The 23,506-nt window shown below is 41.0% G+C and overlaps 1 protein-coding gene across 2 annotated transcripts; it reads right to left on the reverse strand.

The window, feature by feature from the left end:
- Positions 1 to 674: 674 nt before the first annotated feature.
- Positions 675 to 17,378, reverse strand: LOC109970344 (arf-GAP with dual PH domain-containing protein 1). Of its 2 annotated transcripts, none has more exons than XM_020617846.1 (11): positions 16,801 to 17,378; positions 14,462 to 14,592; positions 12,384 to 12,475; positions 9,709 to 9,791; positions 9,511 to 9,623; positions 8,187 to 8,360; positions 6,991 to 7,074; positions 6,625 to 6,687; positions 4,455 to 4,526; positions 2,491 to 2,722; positions 675 to 1,787 (listed from the first exon to the last, which is right to left on the reverse strand). In XM_020617846.1, exons 1-11 carry the CDS (start codon positions 16,886 to 16,888, stop codon positions 1,759 to 1,761), a joined length of 1,161 nt encoding a protein of 386 aa, XP_020473502.1. In that variant the 5' UTR covers positions 16,889 to 17,378; the 3' UTR covers positions 675 to 1,758. The 2 variants fall into 2 exon arrangements, with proteins under 2 accessions (XP_020473502.1, XP_020473503.1); XM_020617847.1 differs by having other exon boundaries at positions 8,187 to 8,333; positions 16,801 to 17,370.
- Between the last annotated feature and the right edge of the window lie 6,128 nt (positions 17,379 to 23,506).

Below are 23,506 nucleotides of genomic sequence, written 5' to 3' on the forward strand. Positions count from 1 at the left end.
GATTCCTACCTTCCCACGCTAGCCTGTTGGTGTGCCCCACATACGGCCTAACAATGACTGATCTAGGCACTAAAACACTAAAAACAGGACGGTGATATAAGCCTTGAAGGCCTCATGGGTCCAGGCTGGAAACCAGATCCTGTTTACCAAAGCTACTGCAGTGGCCTTACCTTCCTTGAGTTGGATCATCACCATCATGGGAAGCTTCAGCACAAAAGCTAAAGCCCAGATAATCCCTGCTGCTAGGCATCGACTGCGGGACGAGGATCAGCGTGCACTGAAGTGCCTGGCCATGGCATGGTAGTGTTCCAGGCTCATAGCAACCAAAATGAAGATACTGGCATGCAATGTCATGGATGAAGTGGATGAAGTAGGGAATGGTGGTTAGCGAGAGCAGGTCAGCCAGAGCCAAGTTAATAATGTAGATGTACATATTTAGATGCTTTCTGCATGTGTGTTAGCAGCATATTACTACTGAAACTGATGGAGAAAAAATGGTTTTTCTAGACATGCACTTGTTGGACTTGGCAGCTAGTTTTTGAAAAACATACCTTCACTTTGATCATTTAAGTGAGTGCTTTTAAAAATGATTCACTAACAAATACATACAGAAATACAAGGCAACATTCAGAAGAAATGTTTTTTATTAATGATCAATCATTCATATGCTATGTCAGTCAGCCATGGTCAAGCATAGACATGCATTTAAAATAACACATGGCACCATATCAGCACAAACAGTGAGTACCTCTTTAACCAGAAAAGTAAAAAGACACGTAAAAATACCACTAAAACCAACTGGTTGGTTGATATCTACGAAAACAGGGGGAAAATGTGCATTGTTTGAATTATTTTTAAACAAAGACGCAGTGTATGCCACATTGAAGCGCTGTTAAATGAACATATAATGGTTTGCAGTGTTTTCAGCATTTCTATCCCAATGCATTTACAAATTTCCTTTATTATCTTTCAATTATGTCTTTGACAGATGTACTCACTTTATTCAAAAGGAGAATTAGAAAAATGCAAAATATATAATATTTTTGCCCTTTTCAATAGAAACAGCACAATAATAAGCTGTAACCAATGAAACGGGCTGCAATACTCTTCTAATTTTTTTGTCAGTAATAATTACATAGTTCACAGTAAAATAACCAATGAATAACATTAAGTTTTTTGTTTAAGAAAGCGGTCTACAATTGTGTTCTGTCAGGTTGCTGGTCTGTACCTGTTTGACCCATCTGACTCACTGTACCTTAGTGTTACCCAAGCATCACATCAAATGTTGACATAAAATACTCAATAAATGAGGAGTAAGGTACTTCTCATCTTAAAAATGTCTTTTTAGAGACTAGAGTCATCCAAACATCATCTAAATAAAATCAAAGAAGAAAGCTGTTATAGTACTCCCCAGACTGTTTCACTGACAAGATAGTTTCTTGGATGTGTGCTGCAAAAACAGCATGGCAGTGAATGCCAAAGCTGCAACCATCTTATCGAATACTTCTCTGCCATCAAGTATTACCTTTTCTTTTGGCCATTTAAAAAAAATTACCAATGAATATCACCTTGTTTTTCTTGTTTAGACACTTAAAGCCATTGTTAAAGAGTCTCTTTAGGACCTACAGTAGCATCAAGCTCCAGTCTTATTAGTGATGAAGGTCATGCTGTGGGAGTCAGTGATGGAAGTGATGTGGGTCCTGTGTCAGACTGGTGATGGGCTGAGAGGAGAGGAGATGGTCCCACAGGCTTATTCCATCAAGGCCTATGTTTGAACATGGCTTCCACTAGAAAACACATGGAAATCCCAACTTTTATCAAGGCAGACAAATCATTTTGTACTAATTCATGTATCATTGGGTCAACGTCTTAATTTGTGAAGCTGAACAATACTTTGTGTTTATAGCAAACGCAGTAATCAGAGGGTTCTATTGGACTACCAGATGGACTCATTAGTCAGCTAATGCTAAATTCAGACTGGAGGCCACATTTTGGACAGTTTGTCGCAACCAGGCATCCATAGTTTACACTGTTGCTGAAACAGGGAAGTGATGGGAGGGGCAAAGAGGGGTTAGGAGTGGCTTGTGGTGTCAGTTTGTTTTGAGTCTCACGAGACCTTCTAGGCCGAAAAGAAATTAGGCAGAGTAAATACCAGAGAGGCCAGTAACCCGCAGCTGCCCCACTGACACTGCTCAGCTGCCAGTAATGTGTGGCTTCATATGTACATGAAAACTCCAGATTGTAAAAATAGGCGACTGCTGGATGCATAGAAGGGTTTCATTAATAAACAAATGTGACACACTCAAGCTTTTTTAATTTGTGAGTGGCCCTTTATTTTTTCAGCTGGTTATTTTTCTTCCATGGTGCCCTGTGAAGCAGAGCAGCTGTTTGATGTAAAGCTCCAATAAAAACAGTAACAGCCACTTACTGAAGACTGAACGAGCAGCTCATCAAAAATTTAACAGCTAATGAAAAGATCTGAATTCTTACTTGTGTACTCCTGAGGGGACATCGGAGCATTCATGACACCGTTGAAGTGCTTCAGCCAATCCTGCTGGTCACTTTCTGTCTCACAAGTAAACAGGAAGGAGCGGTCAGGCGTTTCTATGGTGATACCGTATTGCCAGGCGCCGTTGCGGTAGGTGCCAGTGGGCAAGCCGGGGGAGACGTTGTAACCGTGGTCCTTGCTCCCCAAGAAGACTTCACCTTTGGCAAAGGCGTCCTTCAGACAGAGGAAGGAAGAAATAAAGAGGGAAGTACAGACTTTCTTTTTTTAAGATACAGGATGCTATTGTATCTTAATGCATCACTCTTGAGAGTCAATCTGTTGGTCAGTCAGGTGCCGGGTTCCTGCCTGAAACAATAACTACTGGATAGACTGCCATGAATATTTCCACTCACAATCATGGTAACAACAGGAAGAATTCTGTTGACTTTGATGATCCCATGACTTTTTCTCTGGTGCTGCTATGGTGCTAAAGGTTGAGGTTTTTGGGTTTCGTGAAGAAAATACCTTCATTTTTTAATTGATTGCCATGAAACTTGCACATTTAGGTCTGCTACTAACAATTATTGTCATTATTGATTAATCTGGTTATTAATTATTTGAATAATGAATTGATAATATAGTTCAGACAGCAGAAAATGTAAGTGCAAAGAATTTTTAGATAAGAGCTTCCTTTAACCTGACACTAAACCAGTTTGGCTGCCAGTGCAGTAAGCCATTTTGTCATGATAAAAACTTGTTAAAACAAGTCAGAAAGATTGATGTAAACAAGATCAAATTACTTGAAATTAGATTAGCGCTAGCTAGACTGGTGACACATCCAGGGCGTACCCTGCCTCTCACCCACTGTCAGCTGGGACAGGCTCCAGGCCTCCTGGAGTCATACATACCAACCAGTGAAGCGTTGCTCCAGCTGGCTACAGCGGCTCTGACTCCAGCCAACTCAATGTCACCAATCAGTGGGGCCACCATTTTGGTCCAGCCTGGAGTATCTCAACAGCTACTGGATCTAAAACAATATGCTCTAAGCAATTTCAACAGCTTGCTCTGGAGCCTGCCACTACATTTTGCCCCAACACTGCTTAATAGTCTCAACTGGTTGTAGGTAAAGTGGTGAGCATACTGCACTTACATTATATTCCACAACATCTAAGAAGTGTAATTCAGTTATTATCCGAGTGATCAAATGACACTTTCTCTGAGTGTCCTTCATCTACGTTATTACCAGATCACACTCACCTTCACTTTCCTTATCTTTCATCTACTAGTATTTCTTGTCTAACCGGCTCTGGGTAAGTTGGATATTTTGGTCACTTAGCAATGATAATTACTGTACGTCTCCATTGAACTATTACATCAGTTAATCTGCCTTGTCTATCTGATGTCAACAGGTACTTAGCCAAGACTTGGCCAGTTTGAGCTGCCCCCTCGTAAGACTCCCAGCAAAACACTGCAATAAAAACTCCACTCGAATCATTCAGTCACACAGAATCTCATTTTAAAACCATCGCTAGCTTTCAAGCACTGATATCAGATAGATTAAGCAAAGGTCTGCACAGAGTTGACTGTGGAAGGTTCCAGTGGAGCTGGCAGAATAGAACCACTCTGCAGATTATTATTTCACTTCACTCGAAGGAAACCCATAGTGTGTATAATAGCATTATATTGGGAATGAAAGGACCTTATACTTCCCCGTCTCGGAGTAATGGCTTCATATCCCAAACATTGTCTACTTAATCTAATTTCCTTGATGTAAAAACCTGCTCCCCTGCTCTCAGTTGTGCTCATTTTATCTTTTTAGAGCACAAGAATACCATCAAGGAACTGTTGTACTCCACACTTGGAAGTTTGTGGTGAAGAAATGGGACCATACCTTAAAGCATCAACTACAAGACTAAATTGTATGTGTGTGTGTGTGTGTGTGTGTGTGTGTGTGAAGCTGCCATACCAGTGGATCTTTGAAGTACATGAGTCTCCTCTGGTCCAGAGTGAACCAGCGTTTCTTGAAACCTTCTGTTTGCTGCAAAGAAAAGGTCAGACATGGGGTCAGTGAGACAGACACGTAGAGACAGAGAGAAACTCTACAGAGACACAAAACAGCATTGTACATGTACCAAAGGTGGCGATTGTCCGGTTTCTAAATCAAAACATGACTCACACTCTGCTCATAATTGCAGTTTTGTTTAAAGACTTCAGACATCACACAGAACACACAGTACTGTTTTCCATTGGCAGTCCCTTCTGATTTTTTACTGCACAACTTTCAAAAGACTTTGATACAGATTTTAAAAGCCAAACCTGTCACAACTGAAAGTTTACATCAGTGTTGCAGTAAACCATCCACACTGCAAGCAGCCAGTGAAGGACTGGAAACAGCAGAGTTTACCGAGGTGCACAGGTAGCTTGAGCTCTTTTCAGACAGCCAAGCTTCAAAAAAGGAAGTCCCCAGCTGCTACCAAGTTGTTCTCATAAAACAGTTTCAGATTGTGGCATAAGCCCGATTGTTCCCTTCTCAATTTGCCTGTTGACTCCTTCCACAAATATGTCTGAACGCCCGTAATGGAGATGAATTAGAACAACCACTTAGCAAACCAGCACAAGTCCTTTCATCTCTCAGCCTGACAAACGGAGATTAAACTGAGAGTGTGTCTGTGTGAGTCTGACTACAGAACCTGTTGTGTTACTGAGGATCACACTGCTTGGAGTTGCCTGTGTAGGTGCTTCAGTCTGAATCCTGTGTGTACATATGCAAATAGAAAAGTGTTGGTGCAACTGTGCATGGCTGATTGCGTATGTAACAATGCTTCTTTGTGTGTTTTCTTTATCCAAAAAAATGTCTGTTTTGTGAGTGTATTTGAGGGTTTGACACTTGAGGATTAAGTCGATTCTCAGCTAGAATCCTTTCATTGCCTCTGAGGCAGACAGACAGACAGACAGACAGACAGACGGACGGCGAGGCAGGCAGGTAGGCCCTCTCAGCTGTCAGTCAGCCTGTCAGGTGGCAGCCGAGAGCAGCTGCACCGACAGAGAGAGTGCTTAGCCTCTTAGCCCAGCTCCCATTCAATTACAGCATGCCGAGTGTGAGCTGGGATCACAGAGGGAGGTTTCCAGAGGGAACTGTATCCAAGCTGTTAAGGGAAATTTAGCTTGAAACTCAATTCAGAGGTCATTAGGTCTGGTTTACAAAACAGTCTGTTGTGTTTAAGACAGTGTGTAGTAGTTTGTACATGGTATTTACCACTTTCCCCTCCATTTCTGACTTCTGTGTAATGCAGAATGATAGTATACTATTCTGTTATGACTTATTTAAAATGTATGCGTATCACACTGTCCATACAGTATACAGGAAATACACAACAGCTGATTTGACTAAGACTTTGTCAACCACTGAACGGTCAATATAGCCCTGTTCACAAGTGACTATAATTATTACCATCGTCATCAACAACCTTTATTTAACCATGGGGTCTTCGGTGGTGCCCTGACGTCGTGCAGTGACCCGGATGAAGCAGCTGCTGGTTCAAACAACTGTACTCTCTTACAAAATACAGCCCCCGCAGCAAACTATATAGCTTGACTTTATTTTCTAAGTGTGCCCTTGCAGCACTCATTTAATTCTGTGGACATTTGTTGTTGTTGTTGTAAATTCTGCACTTACACAGTTCTTCTCCTTTACCTTCTGCATTTTAAACCAAACTCACACACCCTGGCATAATCTTAATAATACTCAGATGTATATTTATTGATGTATGAATTCATCAACTTGGTTCAAAGAGTGCAAGAGGTTTGTAATGTCTGAGGCAGCAGTGCCTGTTTTAAATACAAAGACAACTGCTGCACCGGCTGAAACACATGAGGAGGTTCAGAAGAGGAAAAGCAGCACAGAGGATGCAGTAGATGTGTACCGTACAAGCTAAAATGAAGACTGGCAGTGTGTCAGTCTATAAATCTGTCTCACAGTCACTTTGTTGGGGCATGACTAAAAAGTAAGTCTCATAATGTAAAGTCATCAGTTTTAGGGTGAAGACTCGGTTTAAGGGTAAAGGGTAAAGTTAGGTTTATGATCTCCAGGAAATTATTATAGTGTAATGAAACACAACTGAGTGTGTGTTACTTGCCCTGGGACCTGTCTTCTCCATGTATCCTTCCTTCAGAAAGTTCCGGGTAAGTTTGGGCACCAGCTGAAAAACAGATAAATCAAACAGATAAATGTCCTGAGACCTCTTCAATGTTCATGCTGAGTTCGCTTAACGCGCCGCTACCGTAAGGCTGCAAATCAAAGGTAACAATTTCTTATTTTAATCAACTATGGTCACACAGTGAGGCCACAAAAGGTTTTAGTGCTTTAAAGAGTAAGTGCTAGCCAACATATATGATACGTCTAATTATAGTAATGCAGTTTTTCATCTGAGTAATATAAACAATATAAGCATCATTTTAGTCACAGCAATCATCAACAGTGGTTGTGTTGTGTGTGTTTTCACCTCAGCAGCTGTCGCTCCAGGGAAGGCCACCTTTAGATAGTGAAGCTGAACTGCACGAATCGAATTAAACCAGTCTACGATCACCTAATAAAGACAGAGAGAGAGGTTAAGACACAGTGGCATGAGTAATTATATAATTTCGCTGAGGTTAACACAGCTTTGACATTGTGTGGCTGATATTATAATTGTGACAAATACTACTGCACTGTAAAGGTTTAACAGAGACGGGGCTTTTCCACAACAAATCTTCATGGTATTTAGGATGTGATTGTTTAGCCTAGAGGTGATCTTGTGCTGTTCCTTAGCACATGAAATTTGCTTAGTTGTAAATGGACTGTATTTTTATATAGCGCTTTTCTCACAGTGTGTTGTACTGGCCAAAGCGCTTTACAGAAGATCATTCACCCATTACTTTTTACCACATGACTGTGTGGAATCACCCATTCATACACTGATGACAACAGGCTGCCACGCAACGGCGCTAGTCAAGCCACCGGGAGCAATTCGGGGTTCAGTGTCTTGCTCAGGGACACTTAGGCATGCGGGGAGACCGGGAGACCGGGAGTCGAACCACCAACTTGCTGGTCAAGAGACGACTGGCCTACCTCATGAGCCACAGCCACCCCATCATGAAAATTGTTTACTTTTTACCACATGACTGTGTGGAATATATGGCTTACATGGAATTATACAAGATGTGGTTGAAGGTTTTGGAAACAATTCTTAAGTTGTGTTGAGAACTTTTTGTCAAGCTGCTGCTTCTAAGGTCAAGAAATAATCTTCATGGGACAGTTTGTTCACAGCAGGTAATGTTCGCTGCACCTTGTTCTGGTATATTAATCACCTAAAATCCAAGATAAGCAACAAAGAACACATTTAGAAAGGTCATGTCATATCACAATTCAAACATCCACAGTTTTGGCGACTGACTGCACGGAGACACTGATTTGGCAAATACAATCCTCACGTAAAAGGTGGTGATGGTGGGTGGTGTGAATCGTTTTCTTAATTCTAATTTTAGCTCAGAACACAAAAGTACAGTTTTTGTCTTTTATCAACAACATTTTTAATTTTCTTTAAGGATATTGTTGGCAAAGCCTTAGATACACTCACACTCACTGGAGAGAGAAAACTAATGATTATTCACTGTTATTTCTTTTTTTTTCATGCCACCACACATGAGAGTGCACACAAACCTTGCCGTTTTCATGGTAGACAAAGATGTTGCGGGTGCTGTAGTCTTTCAGGTAGGTGATCTGCAGGCCATTGGGGTTTCCTATCTTCTCTGGCTGGAAGGTTGCATTGATGGTGTCCACCTTGATCACTGCTTTGGGCTCCTTAGCCTGCAGGAGGAATGGAGGAGGAGGTGTCTGTGAGTTAGAAACATAGGGATCAACAAACTCAAATGGACCAGAACAAACCCAGAAACATTCTCCTTAGTCCACCGGTTTGAACAGGCACTACAATAACCAATGGGTTGTTTGTTGCCACTGCTTGGCTATGTTTATGAAGTCAAGGTGTGTGTACTGAATGATGTCAAGGTCTGGGCCCACATTCTGTGCTTTTTAACCATGACAATAACATATAAAACTATTACCTACAGATCAGCCTGCATCGCTGTGTCTCAGACCGACACTAATCCCTGAACCCATTTTTGGAGTCTGTGCTTTAAACTGTCCTGACCTGAATTTAAAAGAGAAACTCTGGGACCAGAACCAGTGTCTGTGTCCTTGACTTTAACATAGAACAGATATGCTTTTTACAAGACGTCGATTCGATTTGACATTTTTCTTTGTGAGTGCTGACTCTCCCACTATGAAAAAAACAGAAAGCATGAGACAAGGAAGAGACAAATTGGCTGGGCTGCAGTCAGTTGGACCTGAGCCACATTGTTACTTGTACCTGAATATTTTACACATTTTAAGGTTCTTGTGAGACCCGGCCAGCTCACCAACGTTAAAAACCCTAGAGCACTCGAGTGACAACTTTTATCATGGCTGTGACTATAAGGATGCTTTTTTTTTTACAGTCTGAGATAAAGTGACCTGGAGAGTATAAGAAAAACATTCACAATAAAAAAACTGTTGCATTGTAGGACATAGTAAAATTCACCCTTCTGCTCTTTTTAAACATGCTATTTCCACCTCCCCTGAGCTGGTTTACTGTAACAGTGTGCTCCCAGTGCCTCCGACCCTGATTGCTTTGGGTGGTGCACGGTGAGTGAGCAACACTGGCAGAGGACAGACTGCTGCTAACACTTGTCTGAGCATGCAGAGAACAGAGCAGGCACAGATACTGTACATTTTGTTGTCTTTTGGCAGGTATGTATGGTTACAAAGTTAAATGTGTGCAAAAATTAAGGCCGCTTTCTGTCACGTGGTTGGACTGTGTATGCGTGTGTGTGCACGTGCTGGGAGTGAGCCTTCAAACAACAGTGAGATTGTGTCTCCTGATGTGTCGGGAGTGCGCATGTGTAGCTGCATGTGGCCACAAAACATCTCGTCAAAGGCCGCTGCTTACGTCATATTTGGTGAAGTACTTCAGAGTCCCCTCCCTGTCTGAAAGGACGAATCGCCTGCTCAGGAACTGCCCGTTACCCCGCCCTCTCTTCAGCAATATGCCATCTCTAGTCCCTGCAGGCAGCCAGTATAGGTCATTCATTAGCATCAGGGTGTTTTGTGCATGTATGCATGTGTGCATGTGTGTGTACGCACTCACCTTCCTCATATGTAAAATGTTTCCCCGGCTCAGAGAACTCCTTCCTCTCGTACTTTGCTCTTATCCATTGCTCCCTCAACACCCTGAGCACACACGAACAGAAGCTCAACAGAGCTAAATGAGGGAGAGGCTAAGCTACAAGTTACAATCGGACAATTCAGAAATGTATAGTACTGTGCACAAGTCTCAGGCCACTGTTAGTTTTGCTGTTTTAGCAGGGTTATAATGATCATTTATAGTTCTCACTCTCATTATTAAGATCTAACCAGAAAATACAGGAAATATGTCCACAAAAATAAAAAAACAAAATGTTCAGAACCAAACCAAACCAACATCCACCTTCTTTTACACCACTCTTTATTACCAATGAACAAAGATCACGCTTTACATGTGTATACTGTAAATGTGTGTGTCCTCAGGCAAATGTTTAGGTGACCTGCTCCATCTTTTCAGTGCATGAACTATAATTTCTAGTTAAGCAAGCAAAGTGGCTTATTGTAGTATTTTGTGTGTGTGTGTGTTTTTTTTATGTCATCGAGAAATATTGCTCTTCTCCCAAAATTCCATGCTTGTGATTCATATCATTCCAAAGATTCCTACTTGGCAGCAGCCTGGTGTCGCCACACTAACACACTATGAGACAATCGAAGTATGTCTACAAGCAGAAGACAGAGAGGAAAGTGTATCTCAGCAGCTGCAGTGAGACAGCGGGCAAAAAACGCTAACTGAACCGTAGCCAACAACCCACTGTAGTTATCAGAGTATGCAGTAAAATAACATGTTTTATTAGGGGCTATTGTTGGTGAGTTAATCAACAGCCACTCTGTTAGCCACTATTAGCGATGTGGTGCACTGAAATAAAGATATTTTTACAAGTTGCAAACACTGATATTTGTTTAGATACCAACTGCCAAAAAGTCTGAGACATTTACAAGTTATATACCAAAATAACCTCTTTTTGAATCAGTTTGTCTTCAGTCAGAGCAGAACTATGAGTTAGGAGTTTCATCAGATTGTCACCGTTTAAATGTTTTATGGTGAAAAAATGTGTTTCTGTCACTTTGTATCCAGATACTTTCATTATAAGACCACACTGGAGGAGGATGGAGAGAAAAACAACAGTTTTCAGAGACCCAAACAAAAACTGTACAGGTTGAGAAAGGCTACAGACTGTCGATGAGAAATGGTTAGGGTCTGTGTTCGGGCTGAGAATAGGGCGGTGTTCTTTGTCAAGAACATTTAATTCACAGCGGAGAGGAGTCTGAAACACTTAAGATCCTCAAACTGGAGGTGAATTACAAGCACGACATACCAAGCAGACCCACAACCACACAGAGAGAGAAACGATCCTTCTGCTCACATCTCTGTGCTGTGTAAACCACTAAATCGATACAAGACATTCACTGAAGCAAATAAAATGTACAACACACTCTACCTTCCTGTTTCATTACTAATAAAGATAATGAGATGAATGCAGTTAACATTCTCTGCAGCACCTTGTATCTTTAATGAAGAGACTAAAACCATTTAGGGTAATGGCCACAGCTGCTCTTGATACTAGCTTTTGACACTGTATTCAGATGTAAATTGACTTGGAGACCTACTGTAACTGAGATGATGATTTAGTTTAGGCTCATGACAAACACACTGAGCATACAGTCCAATCAACACTCAAGTGTTTGGCCTGGATTTTATAGTTAAGCACCACAATAAGGCTAACATAAGATCAGTGATCAGGATAATCAGTCCTGCCATCACTGTGTCATTCTGCCAGACTCGCTTCAGAGCTAGAATAAAAAAAAAAAAATCTTGGATGTCAGATTCAAAGCCCAGACTATGGAATCTACGGAATGATTTGAAGATGCAACTTTTTCCAGACACTCCCTGTACAACTTGACTAAGCTTGAGTAAATCTGCCTGGTAGAAATGCAGAAAATCCCAAAACACTGTGGAGACATATCCAGTAACATCTGAATCTGAATCAATGCCAAGGGTGTTCCAGAAGAGCCGTGGATCAGAAGCATTTCAGATCTGAGTAAAATGGAAGTGAAATGACTTGCACTGAAGGAGCCCTCCAGCCTCGCAGGTATCATTTCAAAAGCAGCTTAAAAAGCAGAACACTGTCAAAAAGTCAGCTCCCCCGTGAAACTGCTTGTTTATGGTAGGAACAGTTTAAGTCTTACATAAATCAGCTTCTACTTGTACTTACTTGTTCTAACTAGAAACATCTGCAGACATCAGAACTGATAAGTGACTCAATAAGGGCAAAGAAAAGAGGTTTTTTATTTATTACATTTCTTTCTTGCCAACTGAAATGGCACGAGTGCTCATCCTTCCCAATTCACCTGCTACACACTTAATTATAATTTAGACTGGCAGCTGGGCTGGTAAACCTCAAAAGAACGACAATGAGACCAGCTGATAATGTCACTGGAATAACATCTAAAAATAAACCAGGGGATTCAATTAGGGATTCGGGCTCTGGTGTGACAGGTTGGTTAAAGATCGCTCATTGTTCCCTGCAAACCCACACACATGCACCGGTACAAACAAAAACAGGAAACCACATGAGGGGATACACATGATCACACACAAACTGGTACAACATAATACACAAACATCCAGTATGTTAATAATACATGATTTTTTCTGTGTGTGTTATTGTGGGTACTCACTGGCAGTCTTTGTGGGTTGGTTTGTAGTAGTAGGCCGGAACAGCAGCCTCATATTTAGTCTTCATCAGCTCATTACCATTCTTAGCCATGAACTAACAAAACACACACATGAAATGAGAACAGGTGTGACTTTACCTGAACGTTTCACAGTTACACTTAGTTCCCTGCTCAACAGAAGAATCCATTTGAGAGGAATAGAATCTTTATCAGTGTTACAACAAAATGATAAGTCACAGAAAGTTACTTGATTTATTTCCCCTAAAAAGATTTAAAAACAAAAGTATGGAGGCTCGATAATGGCAAAAATCTGAATCATGATTTTGGTCGAATGTGTTTAAAGTTAGACACACTCATGTCTATTGTAGAATTTAATGGCATCATAAAGAATGTGGTGAAGGAGACATGCAGCTGTTTTGCTTGACAGTCCATTGTTTTAATCTTTGTATATTGTGTTGAATTTTAATAAGTTGTTAATTTGTGTGGCTGCCATCTTGGCCAGGTCATGATTACTTAACACAATTACTCACTGACTTTGAAAACATCATGCATTTATTGAATTTTCTCTAAAGAAAGAAGGAAGTAAATGTAAATAAAACCCTTGTCTTTTGTAAACAGTGATTTTCCCAAACTTTTAATATAATTTACCTGAAAAACAAATAAAAAAAATGATGACTCATGCCAGAAGTGAGAGTGTGAGAGAAGCTGGAAGTGTTTACACACAAGTACCTGGTCCCTTAGAGAAACCAAAATGTCATTTACAAAATAAAGCTTATTATTAATTTGTTTTCATTTTGACGGGTATTGATTTGCAGGTGGGTGAAGCCAAACACCGTGATGACAAATGTTTCTCTGTGTAATACAATTACAACTGAGGGAAGTTATAATTATTTCATCTGTGTAACTGTGATTAACAGTTCAGAGAAAGTTCCTTATTATTTCCCAAAGACAAAGTCCAGAAGATAAGGAAGCACTCCAAAGTTAAAAAAAACACTCAATGTATTAATCATAGGAATTAATTAATTGCAGTGTTTCTTTTCAGAGTAAACTGCTTATTGCTCTACATGTAATTTAAAATAAAATGCTGCTTCCTAACAACACTGGCTGTGGTAACCCAAAGAATCACAGCTGTAGTTCTTGCTGGTGAACTCTTTTGGTTCTTCTTCTGTGGTAATCGAATTATTCCCAGTCATGTGACCTGTTGCTAACAGGCTTTGCTAGCAAGTAAACCATTGTTGGCTGAACTAAACAAAGCTGCTGCCTAGCTGAGAGTCTGGATTTGTAGGGAGATTGTGCACCACTGTAAAAGAAAGCAGTACGCTGCTTTTATAGCACAAGGCAAAATGAAAGCATGCAAAACAGAACGTGTGGTACGCAAATGAAAGCATGCAAAACAGAACGTGTCCCAGTAATTGTTTTATCTTGATTATTGTGTTTTCAAAATCACTGGAAGCCAAAGTTTTAACTGAAATTAAAGTTCTGGAAACTTTCTCTCATGACGCTGAAGTTGAATAATTTAATAATACTGTAATTTCAAAGTGTTGCTTTTTATTCTGTAATACCTACCTATAGCACAGTGTGACATTTTAGAGAAAACCTCTTCTTACAGTGCATTACTACTGCAAAATATCTTGTTCTTTTGTACCAGGATCATTTTGGCCATTATTCATGCTGCCAATAAGCCAGAAATGATCATATAACCTCACTGATGAAGAATCCAGGGAGGTCACTGATCAGAAAATTCAATGCTAATCAGACTAAGAAGCTCTTGGCGTTTGAGAACAGACGATAAGTCAACTGTAGTTCATAGGAATAAAATCTAGAAGGAAAATAAGAAGAAAACTAACATCTTTTTAAATCACTGTGATCATAGAGAGTTCAGCATTTACGAGGTAAAGCTGTTAATACATAAACCTATACTGTAAATTATCAGTGCAGCTTCATGCAGTGAGCATGTCCCTTTCACTCTACTATAGAGAACAGTAGAGAAACAGGTCAACATCACATAAAAGTGGCACTGAGCTCAGTTCATGGGTCCTTGGGGGCACAGAGGGGGAAGGCTGCTGGCTTTGGGCTCTCACCTGCAGCTCCTGGTCCTCCCAGTGGGACAGGCTCAGCGACTTGACCTTGCTGATGTTGGGAAGGTTGCGGTGGATCCCAGAGCAGGCCAGACAGATGAACACCCCCAGGGAGGTGGAGCCCCACACAGGGTCTGTAGAGAGAAAGATGGAGAAGACAAACAGAACAAAGATTATTTTTTCATTCTATGTAATGACTTGAATTATACTTTTATTATCAAAACTGTTGTTGGTTAAATGGTCTTACATTTTCTGGCAACTGACTGATGAATCAACTAATCATTTCAGGATCAGGAACAAGTCCTCTGAGAATACAGTCTTTTAAAAACTGCATAAAACAAATAGTGACTAAACTCATGCTGAACAAAAAATCAATTATCATGAGGAAACAAACCTTCACATCTATACCAAGCAGTGGTGAGAGAGCAGCTGTCCATGACTGCAGTCTTTGCTGTTACAGTGGCTTTCTTAAGGGTTCCTTAAAAGCTGGTTCTAGGTGAGAACATTCCAATTTTACAAAGGGTGTGAGGATTCAAACCTTGTGTGTATGAACCTGCTTCGAACCTCTGAGCCTCAACTAGATCAGTGACACACAATGAATTGTGCAACCTGAAAACTTCACGGTTTATCTGTCCTAAGTACTGCTGTCTTCGCTGTGACCACACCTGTCTTATCTTCCTCACACATACTCTACAGCGTGCAAGTAAACAAAGGTTGTGTGTGTGTGTGTGTGTGTGTGTGTGTGTGTGCGCGAGTCTGCCTTGTTTCAATCACTACAGATCACAGATGTATGAGCATGGAGCACAAAGCACTCGTTATTTTTCCAGCCGTAGAGGATATGATGTGCTTGGCTGGTTAGTACTCATGCCGAATTTCTTTTACATCAATGTTTCATAATGTCAGGGAGCTGATTACAGATGGACCAGCCCACACATGCACACGCCAACACAACAAAGTGTCTCTCTTTAGTCTGCACAGAGGAAGGTGGCCTTTGAGCAAGGCACTCATAACCCCAGCAGCTCAATAAACACAAGTATTAGAGGTGCTGTGTACTGCGCAGTCAGTCAACCAGGCTGGGCTAAATAATGATTTAAAAGACAGAGGGGTAAAGCCTAGCAGTGATGTTATCTTTGCTACATTGCTCAGCTATGCCAACATTGGTGCCTCAGGCCTTAGTAACTGATTTCCTGATTTGACTGTGAAATGTAATGTGGTCTACATACAGCGCTGTCCATGAGGACCGAGTGTGCCCGGTCCACACAGCCAAAACATGGGCTATTTATACATGACTGGCCCAAACTGAGGAAAGACCACAATCTGACTTTTTGGTGCCCATTTTATCTGCAACACAGATGAATCATTTCCTTGACAACAGCATGTTTGGTTTTTGTTACCTACAATAAAAGGCTAAAAATAACTACACTCGATGGAGTCGATGGAGTTTAGGAGATAGATAGATAGATAGACAGATAGATAGATAGATAGATAGATAGATAGATAGATTTGTTATTCTACGTTACATTAATGTATTAAATGAAGTAACAGCTACAGTCATTCATTAAAAAAATAACTAAATTAAAACTTAGCTAGCTCAGTAGAGCAGCATTCTTACTACAACATTTGGCTTCAATCAAATTCATATGATTTGGGGGAATTCATTATAAAACCACATTAGGAGGCTATATTCAGTTGTGAATGAATCTATACAAATATTACAAGGGAACAAGTATCCCCAATACCTGTGAGAGTTTATTTTCTTAAACCTAAAAAGTAGTTCAAATGTCTTGTAGACACTCTTCCTCTGTGATATTATGCATATTACTGTAAGTGGGATGATGTTTTTTGTTTGTTTGTTTCAATCCTGTCTGAAAACCTTGAACCCATTTCCTCAAACTGAAGGCCAGTATAAGCCCTACATTTCTAGAAACAGGCAGCCTACCTGTAGGAGCTCCACTGCTGGGCCCACACCAGGGTGTGTGCTGCCCTACACTTTACATGACCAAACTTGTTGAACTCTGTAAGTTTCTCCTCTTGCAGCCACATCAAGGTTTACCTATTACCTTCAAGTGCTCCAAGAAGGCTCTGAGTTCCCAACTCACCCTGTCACACACTTAAGGGAAGGATAAGAAAACGCATTAAAAGCGTTTTATGTTCAAAATCAAGAAGCATTACTTCGGTAACAGTAGTAGTGATCACGGGCATGAGTCTGTGTTTTAAAGATGAGTGCTATCCCTTTACTGGCGTTGATAAAATCACCTCCTGCTTGTCACACCTCAGCACTGATGATAAAACGTCTCAGCTCCCCGTTGTTAACCAGTCAATTCCCACATGTTCCATCTTACCCGGGGCGCCACAGTCCGCGCAGGTGTCATTTCCAGGCTTCTGTAGGATCTCCCTCAGTGCGCGGGTTGCTCTCTCATTTGTCGACATTTCAGGGCTCGGACAGATTATTCTTCCGCTCTCAGAGAAACAAAGGGCGGGATGGGGGCGCAGTTGAGCCACAAAAGGTAAATAAGGTGTGTCTGTGGGTTTGACTCCCCCACCTCAGTCCAGTGCGCAGCGACAAGTCAGCACAGGTAGGAGCCCTCAGCGCAGACGAGGTGTCCCTACGAGAGAAGAGGGATCAAATCAAGGCCTCCTCATAAACTTTCCAAGTACATTGTCTCTCGTTTTTTTGCTGCTGGTCCAAAGTCCAGCGCTGACAGCCTTCAGGTGGCCCGTGAGGCGCGTCCGGTCGAAGTCCGGAGCCTAAATCACCGCCACAGTGTCTGAGGCTCAACGGAGGGTGTGCGAACGGCAATGAAACCCTACACTAGGAAGTGAATCGCAGAGGTTGTTCCCACTTGCTTTTCCGCATAATTCGAGGTTAGGTCACATCGCGCAGACTCCAGCAGTGAAACATGCAAAGAGAATACTGAAGAGTGATGGAACAGATGTGTCAGATTATTGAACTGACCTTCACACAGATGTGACGAATTGATATCGGTAAATTAATGGTCACTTCGTCCTCACATTCACGTCTGTTAGTTAATTAATCATTTATTTATGTGGTAGTTATCGTTTATGGGTGGTTTATTCCTGATTTGGATGAAAGTGTTTTTGGGGAAAGATACAGACACTATGAAGGAAGTGGAGATAACCGGATGTGGGTGGGTGTACAGTGTAGACTATGCAAATGTCCACAGCCACATTTCAACATCATGGGTTATTCTGATGTTATGAAACTGTTGAGAACTCCAGTGAGTGGAGGGAGCTGTCTCCGGGTTATGTCTAATGAAAATCATGATCAGATAAGGTCGGTTTAATATCTGCCTTTCATAAAAATACATTTTAGATCATTTAAACGTTGTATAAACTAGTATCCCATTGAAACAAGGAGCGATACTCTATTACAAGTTAAAGTCCTGCATTCAAAAATGTAATAAGAGCAGGTTACCTAAAAGTAAACAAAGTACTTCCTATGTCAAATTTAAAGTATTTTCTATGTAGGAAAAAAATGACATTTTAGTACCACATTATTTTATCTTACATTATTGTGTTAAATATTTAACAATCACAATATTTTTAGATGATGTCATGCATGTGAAGCTGATGTAGGCAGAACTAGTTTTACCTACTTTAGGATGCCCCCAAACATTTTGTTTGTTTGTTTGTGAAATGTACTGGCCTGGAAAAGTTCCTTAAATGGATCTGAGAAGTTTAGAGGGTAAATGGCTTTTTGGTGGGTGGCACAGTGTGCAGTGGTTAGCACTGTCACCTCACAGCAAGAAGGTTTCGGGTTTGATCCTGGGCTCTGGATGTCAGTTTGGTCTGCTAACAGCTGACAAGGAGCCCCAACTAGACACTGTTGTTTATACTCTTGCTGTTTGAAAACTTTTTATAAGTTATGATAGAACTTATTATAATTTTTTTACTACAGATAAGATAAGTATACAAGTAGATAAATATGGTGCCATAGTCTGAAATGTATCAGAGTTCAAATAAAGAGGTAAATACTCAAGTAAAAGTATCTGAAGACCGTTACAGTAATAAAGTTCAAAGTAATTGTACCTAGCTGCTTTTCCACCACTGATATGCACAGTGATGAATGCATAATGTTTTATCGGATGATAATGTACCATGTGGACATTTCTGTACAGGTACATATCTCCTACATGGTTTGGGGCTGTTTTTCATGGTTGAGACAAATCTTAATGCCACACATACAATTATATTTTAGGCAAGAGTGTGCTTTCAGCTTGGTATCTGGGGAAGATCCTTTCCTGTTTCAACATGAATGCCCTTGCCTTCAAAGCCAAAGTCTATAAAGGACCCCAACTGTGAACAAGGCTCTATTTCCCAGCTCCATTGGCCAACCTCACTAATGCTTTTGTGGTTGAATTGGAGAAAATCCCTGCAGACAGGCTGCAAAATCTTCCAGAAGAGTGGAGGCTGTTGGGGTATCAGATTAAAGGTTTTAGATTGAGATGTTCAACAATCACATATTGGTGCATTGCTTGGTTATCCACATACAAGGCCAGTGTTACAGTGTATGTTTTCTTTATAGAATGGTAATCTGAAAGGAACTAGAGCTGTTAAATAAATACAAAGAAGTAAAACATACAGTATTTCCATCTGAAATGTAATATAGTAGAAATGTAAGTGGAGATGGAAACACATATGAGGATACACTTACTACTGTCATGTGCAGCTTCGGCAGTGCCATGTTTGGCCAGTAGGTGGCAACAGTTCACCAGTTTTCTTCCTGCTATGAATTTTAGGTTCACTGCTGTGTAGTGCTGTTGCACATGTCAGAACTGTACCTTTGTAGGGCACATGTACTGGTCTTTTAACCGGTTATTACCCCCCTCTTTAGCATGGAGAGTATAAGACACATGCTGGTGGAAAAAGGTGCAGCAGCGGCAGCATCACTGATCCTAATACTAATCAGCAGCTCATAGGCTACCCATTATAAAGAAAATGTGAAAACAAAACCAAAACATCCACTCTTTGAAGGCACTTCCCTCATGCCTGAACATTCTCTAGTCCAATTTGGTTTCTTAAGTAAGACAGATAGCAGTCAGGCTGATTTGACAGTCTGTGAGCCACCTGGGGTTTGATGTCATTTTGCAGCATTGGATTTCCCCTGTGACAACAAAAGGCTAATGCCGCGTTACGGAGCTCATTTGTCAACACCAACCCAGCAGATGATGGCTCGTCTATTCTCTCCCACCACAGTCCCTAAATCTTCTTCTTCTTTCTGTCAATTTTGGAGTCGGATGCTAACAACTGTCAAGCCGTGGGCTGGCGATGCCTAACAGACTGAGGTTAAAGTCAGTGTGTGTTTGTGTGTCTTTCAGATCATCAGTCAAGTGATTGTTACAGATATAAATGAATAAAGGACATAAGCAAACTAATGATTGTATGGGTAAGGCAGTATGGCTCAGTCTTAATTTTCATTATTGGCCTATCATCTCAAACTTTTTTCTTTTTAAGTTTTTAACTTAGTACAGCAACTTTTATTTTGACCATGGAGTTGAAGCCAAAAGTGACTAAATGAATCACACTCTTAATAGCAATCTGATGAATGCTTGTACATATCCTCCTTTATTTGTAACAACTATTTGGTGCTAAAACACATAGCATCCCTCTCTGTCTCTCTCTGATGAATTGTATGCACACAGTTTGACAGGGACTAAATGGTAGCAAGTCCACACTGGGTGTTTCTGACATACCATACCCTGTCTGCAGCCCTGCCTCTGAGTCTGGACTCTCAGTTTATTCTGTGATATATGGCCATAAATTATGCCAAAAGAGTTGACTGACAAAGTTTAAATCAGTCCTGTTGGCTGGGTTTTAAATAGTTGAAAAAGTCTCAAGTGAGGCGTAAAAGCAGTGGTGAGAAACAGAACAGTGGTCAGAATATGCCACTGACTGGAATACAAACTAGGAATAATCAAGAGCTTGCACCATCTGGCAGAACTGTATCATCAAACATCAAGGGCAGAGACAAGAATGAAAGCACATCACACAGTCTTTGAAAATCAAAGGTTACACTGAACTGGCCTTCATTTTAACTGTGATTTTGTCTTTTGACATGGACAAGCAGAACCTAACACCTCACAGTAGTGTAATCCTGGAGGCTACAGCACGGCCTTACAGCGCTAGAGCTACATTCGCCAGAATCATTTGTTACATGGTGCATCATATTGGAAACCAAAAAAATAAAGTACAGTGCCTTGCGAAAGTATTCGGCCCCCTTGAACTTTGCGACCTTTTGCCACATTTCAGGCTTCAAACATAAAGATATAAAACTGTAATTTTTTGTGAAGAATCAACAACAAGTGGGACACAACCATGAAGTGGAACGAAATTTATTGGATATGTCAAACTTTTTTAACAAATAAAAAAACTGAAAAATTGGGCGTGCAAAATTATTCAGCCCCCTTAAGTTAATACTTTGTAGCGCCACCTTTTGCTGCGATTACAGCTGTAAGTCGCTTGGGGTATGTCTCTAACAGTTTTGCACATCAAGAGACTGAAATTTTTGCCCATTCCGCCTTGCAAAACAGCTCGAGCTCAGTGAGATTGGATGGAGAGCGTTTGTGAACAGCAGTTTTCAGTTCTTTCCACAGATTCTCGATTGGATTCAGGTCTGGACTTTGACTTGGCCATTCTAACACCTGGATATGTTTATTTGTGAACCATTCCATTGTAGATTTTGCTTTATGTTTTGGATCATTGTCTTGTTGGAAGACAAATCTCCGTCCCAGTCTCAGGTCTTTTGCAGACTCCATCAGGTTTCCTTCCAGAATGGTCCTGTATTTGGCTCCATCCATCTTCCCATCAATTTTAACCATCTTCCCGGTCCCTGCTGAAGAAAAGCAGGCCCAAACCATGATGCTGCCACCACCATGTTTGACAGTGGGGATGGTGTGTTCAGGGTGATGAGCTGTGTTGCTTTTACGCCAAACATAACGTTTTGCATTGTTGCCAAAAAGTTCGATTTTGGTTTCATCTGACCAGAGCACCTTCTTCCACATGTTTGGTGTGTCTCCCAGGTGGCTTGTGGCAAACTTTAAACGACACTTTTTATGGATATCTTTAAGAAATGGCTTTCTTCTTGCCACTCTTCCATAAAGGCCAGATTTGTGCAGTATACGACTGATTGTTGTCCTATGGACAGAGTCTCCCACCTCAGCTGTAGATCTCTGCAGTTCATCCAGAGTGATCATGGGCCTCTTGGCTGCATCTCTGATCAGTCTTCTCCTTGTATGAGCTGAAAGTTTAGAGGGACGGCCAGGTCTTGGTAGATTTGCAGTGGTCTGATACTCCTTCCATTTCAATATTATCACTTGCACAGTGCTCCTTGGGATGTTTAAAGCTTGGGAAATCTTTTTGTATCCAAATCCGGCTTTAAACTTCTCCACAACAGTATCTCGGACCTGCCTGGTGTGTTCCTTGTTCTTCATGATGCTCTCTGCGCTTTAAACAGACCTCTGAGACTATCACAGTGCAGGTGCATTTATACGGAGACTTGATTACACACAGGTGGATTCTATTTATCATCATTAGTCATTTAGGTCAACATTGGATCATTCAGAGATCCTCACTGAACTTCTGGAGAGAGTTTGCTGCACTGAAAGTAAAGGGGCTGAATAATTTTGCACGCCCAATTATTCAGTTTTTTATTTGTTAAAAAAGTTTGAAATATCCAATAAATTTCGTTCCACTTCATGATTGTGTCCCACTTGTTGTTGATTCTTCACAAAAAAATTACAGTTTTATATCTTTATGTTTGAAGCCTGAAATGTGGCAAAAGGTCGCAAAGTTCAAGGGGGCCGAATACTTTCGCAAGGCACTGTATAGGTTTGAAAATCACTGTGTAACCGATGGAAGTATCCAAAGCACCAAGGGTTGTATTTTAATTGCAGTTTTATAATATTAATATTATAAGGCCAACTGGCTCTGTCCTGCAATCCATGAATAATGTCGCTATACTATTTCAATGTCTTAGACGGATCGTCAGCTAGTGATGGTGCTGACTTTTTGCCTGGTGCTTGTGTTAGCTTACACCTGACAACTAGAGTGGATGCAAAACATTAGCAATAGTCATCATTTCAGCCATGGACAATGTTCATAGTGGTGAAAAATGAGAAGATTGCAGTTGTTTAGATTAAATAATTACTGCAGATTTCACATGTTAAGTCTGCCTCATGCTACAATGAGCATTTTGACGTCCATCCATAATCTATACCACTTATTCCTAAATAGGGTCACAGGGGGCTGGAGCCAGTCCCAGCTGACAATGGGTGAGAGGCGGGGTCTGTGTCCCTGGAGAGAACCCACACAGGCACAACATGCAAACTCCACACAGAAAGGCTCCAGGTTGGCCCAGGCTCGAACCCAGAACCTTCTTGCTAACTGCTGCTTCACCATGCCGTCTGAAATTTTGACAGATGTAACAAAAGTAACTGAGAAGGACAGGGCTTAGCAAGTGGCCATTTATCAAGCTAATCACGTAATTTAGTTTTATAGGTGAAAGTGGATTACTGTCAGCCATATAAATGCTTTTAACCGGACTATAACTTTAATGTGGTTATTCACAGCTATTAAAAGTTAAGTGTGCATGAGCAAAGGCAATGAATGTGCAACAGGGTTACAATGAGAGGAAGGGAAAAAACTGAAAATAGAGACGGAAACAGTGCAGAAAAGAGTTAAATGGAAAAAGATAAAAGGAAATATGGATTAAAAGACATCAAATGGGCAGGGAGGATAAGAGGAAACAAAAGACAGAGAAACTCCAGTGGAGAGGGAAAGGTAGGCCTTGGTGAAGAGAGAGAAACAACACAGGTAGTCAGAGAAAGAGGGTTGGATAAGGTGAAAAAACGTAGAAAAAAATCAACCGGACTTGGTTTTAGGTTGAAGACTTTTCACCTCTCAACCAAGAGGCTGCATCAGTTGTGCCCGACTGGTGTTGAGCCAGAGATATTTGACCCCCTCTGTGTTTCAGTCCTTTGAAGGCCAACAATGTCCCCTAACGACTGACTCGTCTTATCGGTGAGCGTC

Source organism: Monopterus albus, unplaced genomic scaffold, assembly GCF_001952655.1.
Source record: "Monopterus albus unplaced genomic scaffold, M_albus_1.0 scaffold195.1, whole genome shotgun sequence".
NCBI lineage: Eukaryota > Metazoa > Chordata > Actinopteri > Synbranchiformes > Synbranchidae > Monopterus > Monopterus albus.

Bases quoted from the DNA above. Each gene is read 5' to 3' on its own strand.
- LOC109970344 (XM_020617846.1), bottom strand. From the start codon at position 16,888: ATGTCGACAAATGAGAGAGCAACCCGCGCACTGAGGGAGATCCTACAG. The intron at 12,476-14,461 runs GTGAGAGCCCAA...GTGTTTTGTTAG, and splicing joins GGGAGGACCAGGAGCTGCAG to TTCATGGCTAAGAATGGTAA. The intron at 8,361-9,510 runs GTAAGCAGCGGC...TCTAACTCACAG, and splicing joins AGTACTTCACCAAATATGAC to ACACCTCCTCCTCCATTCCT.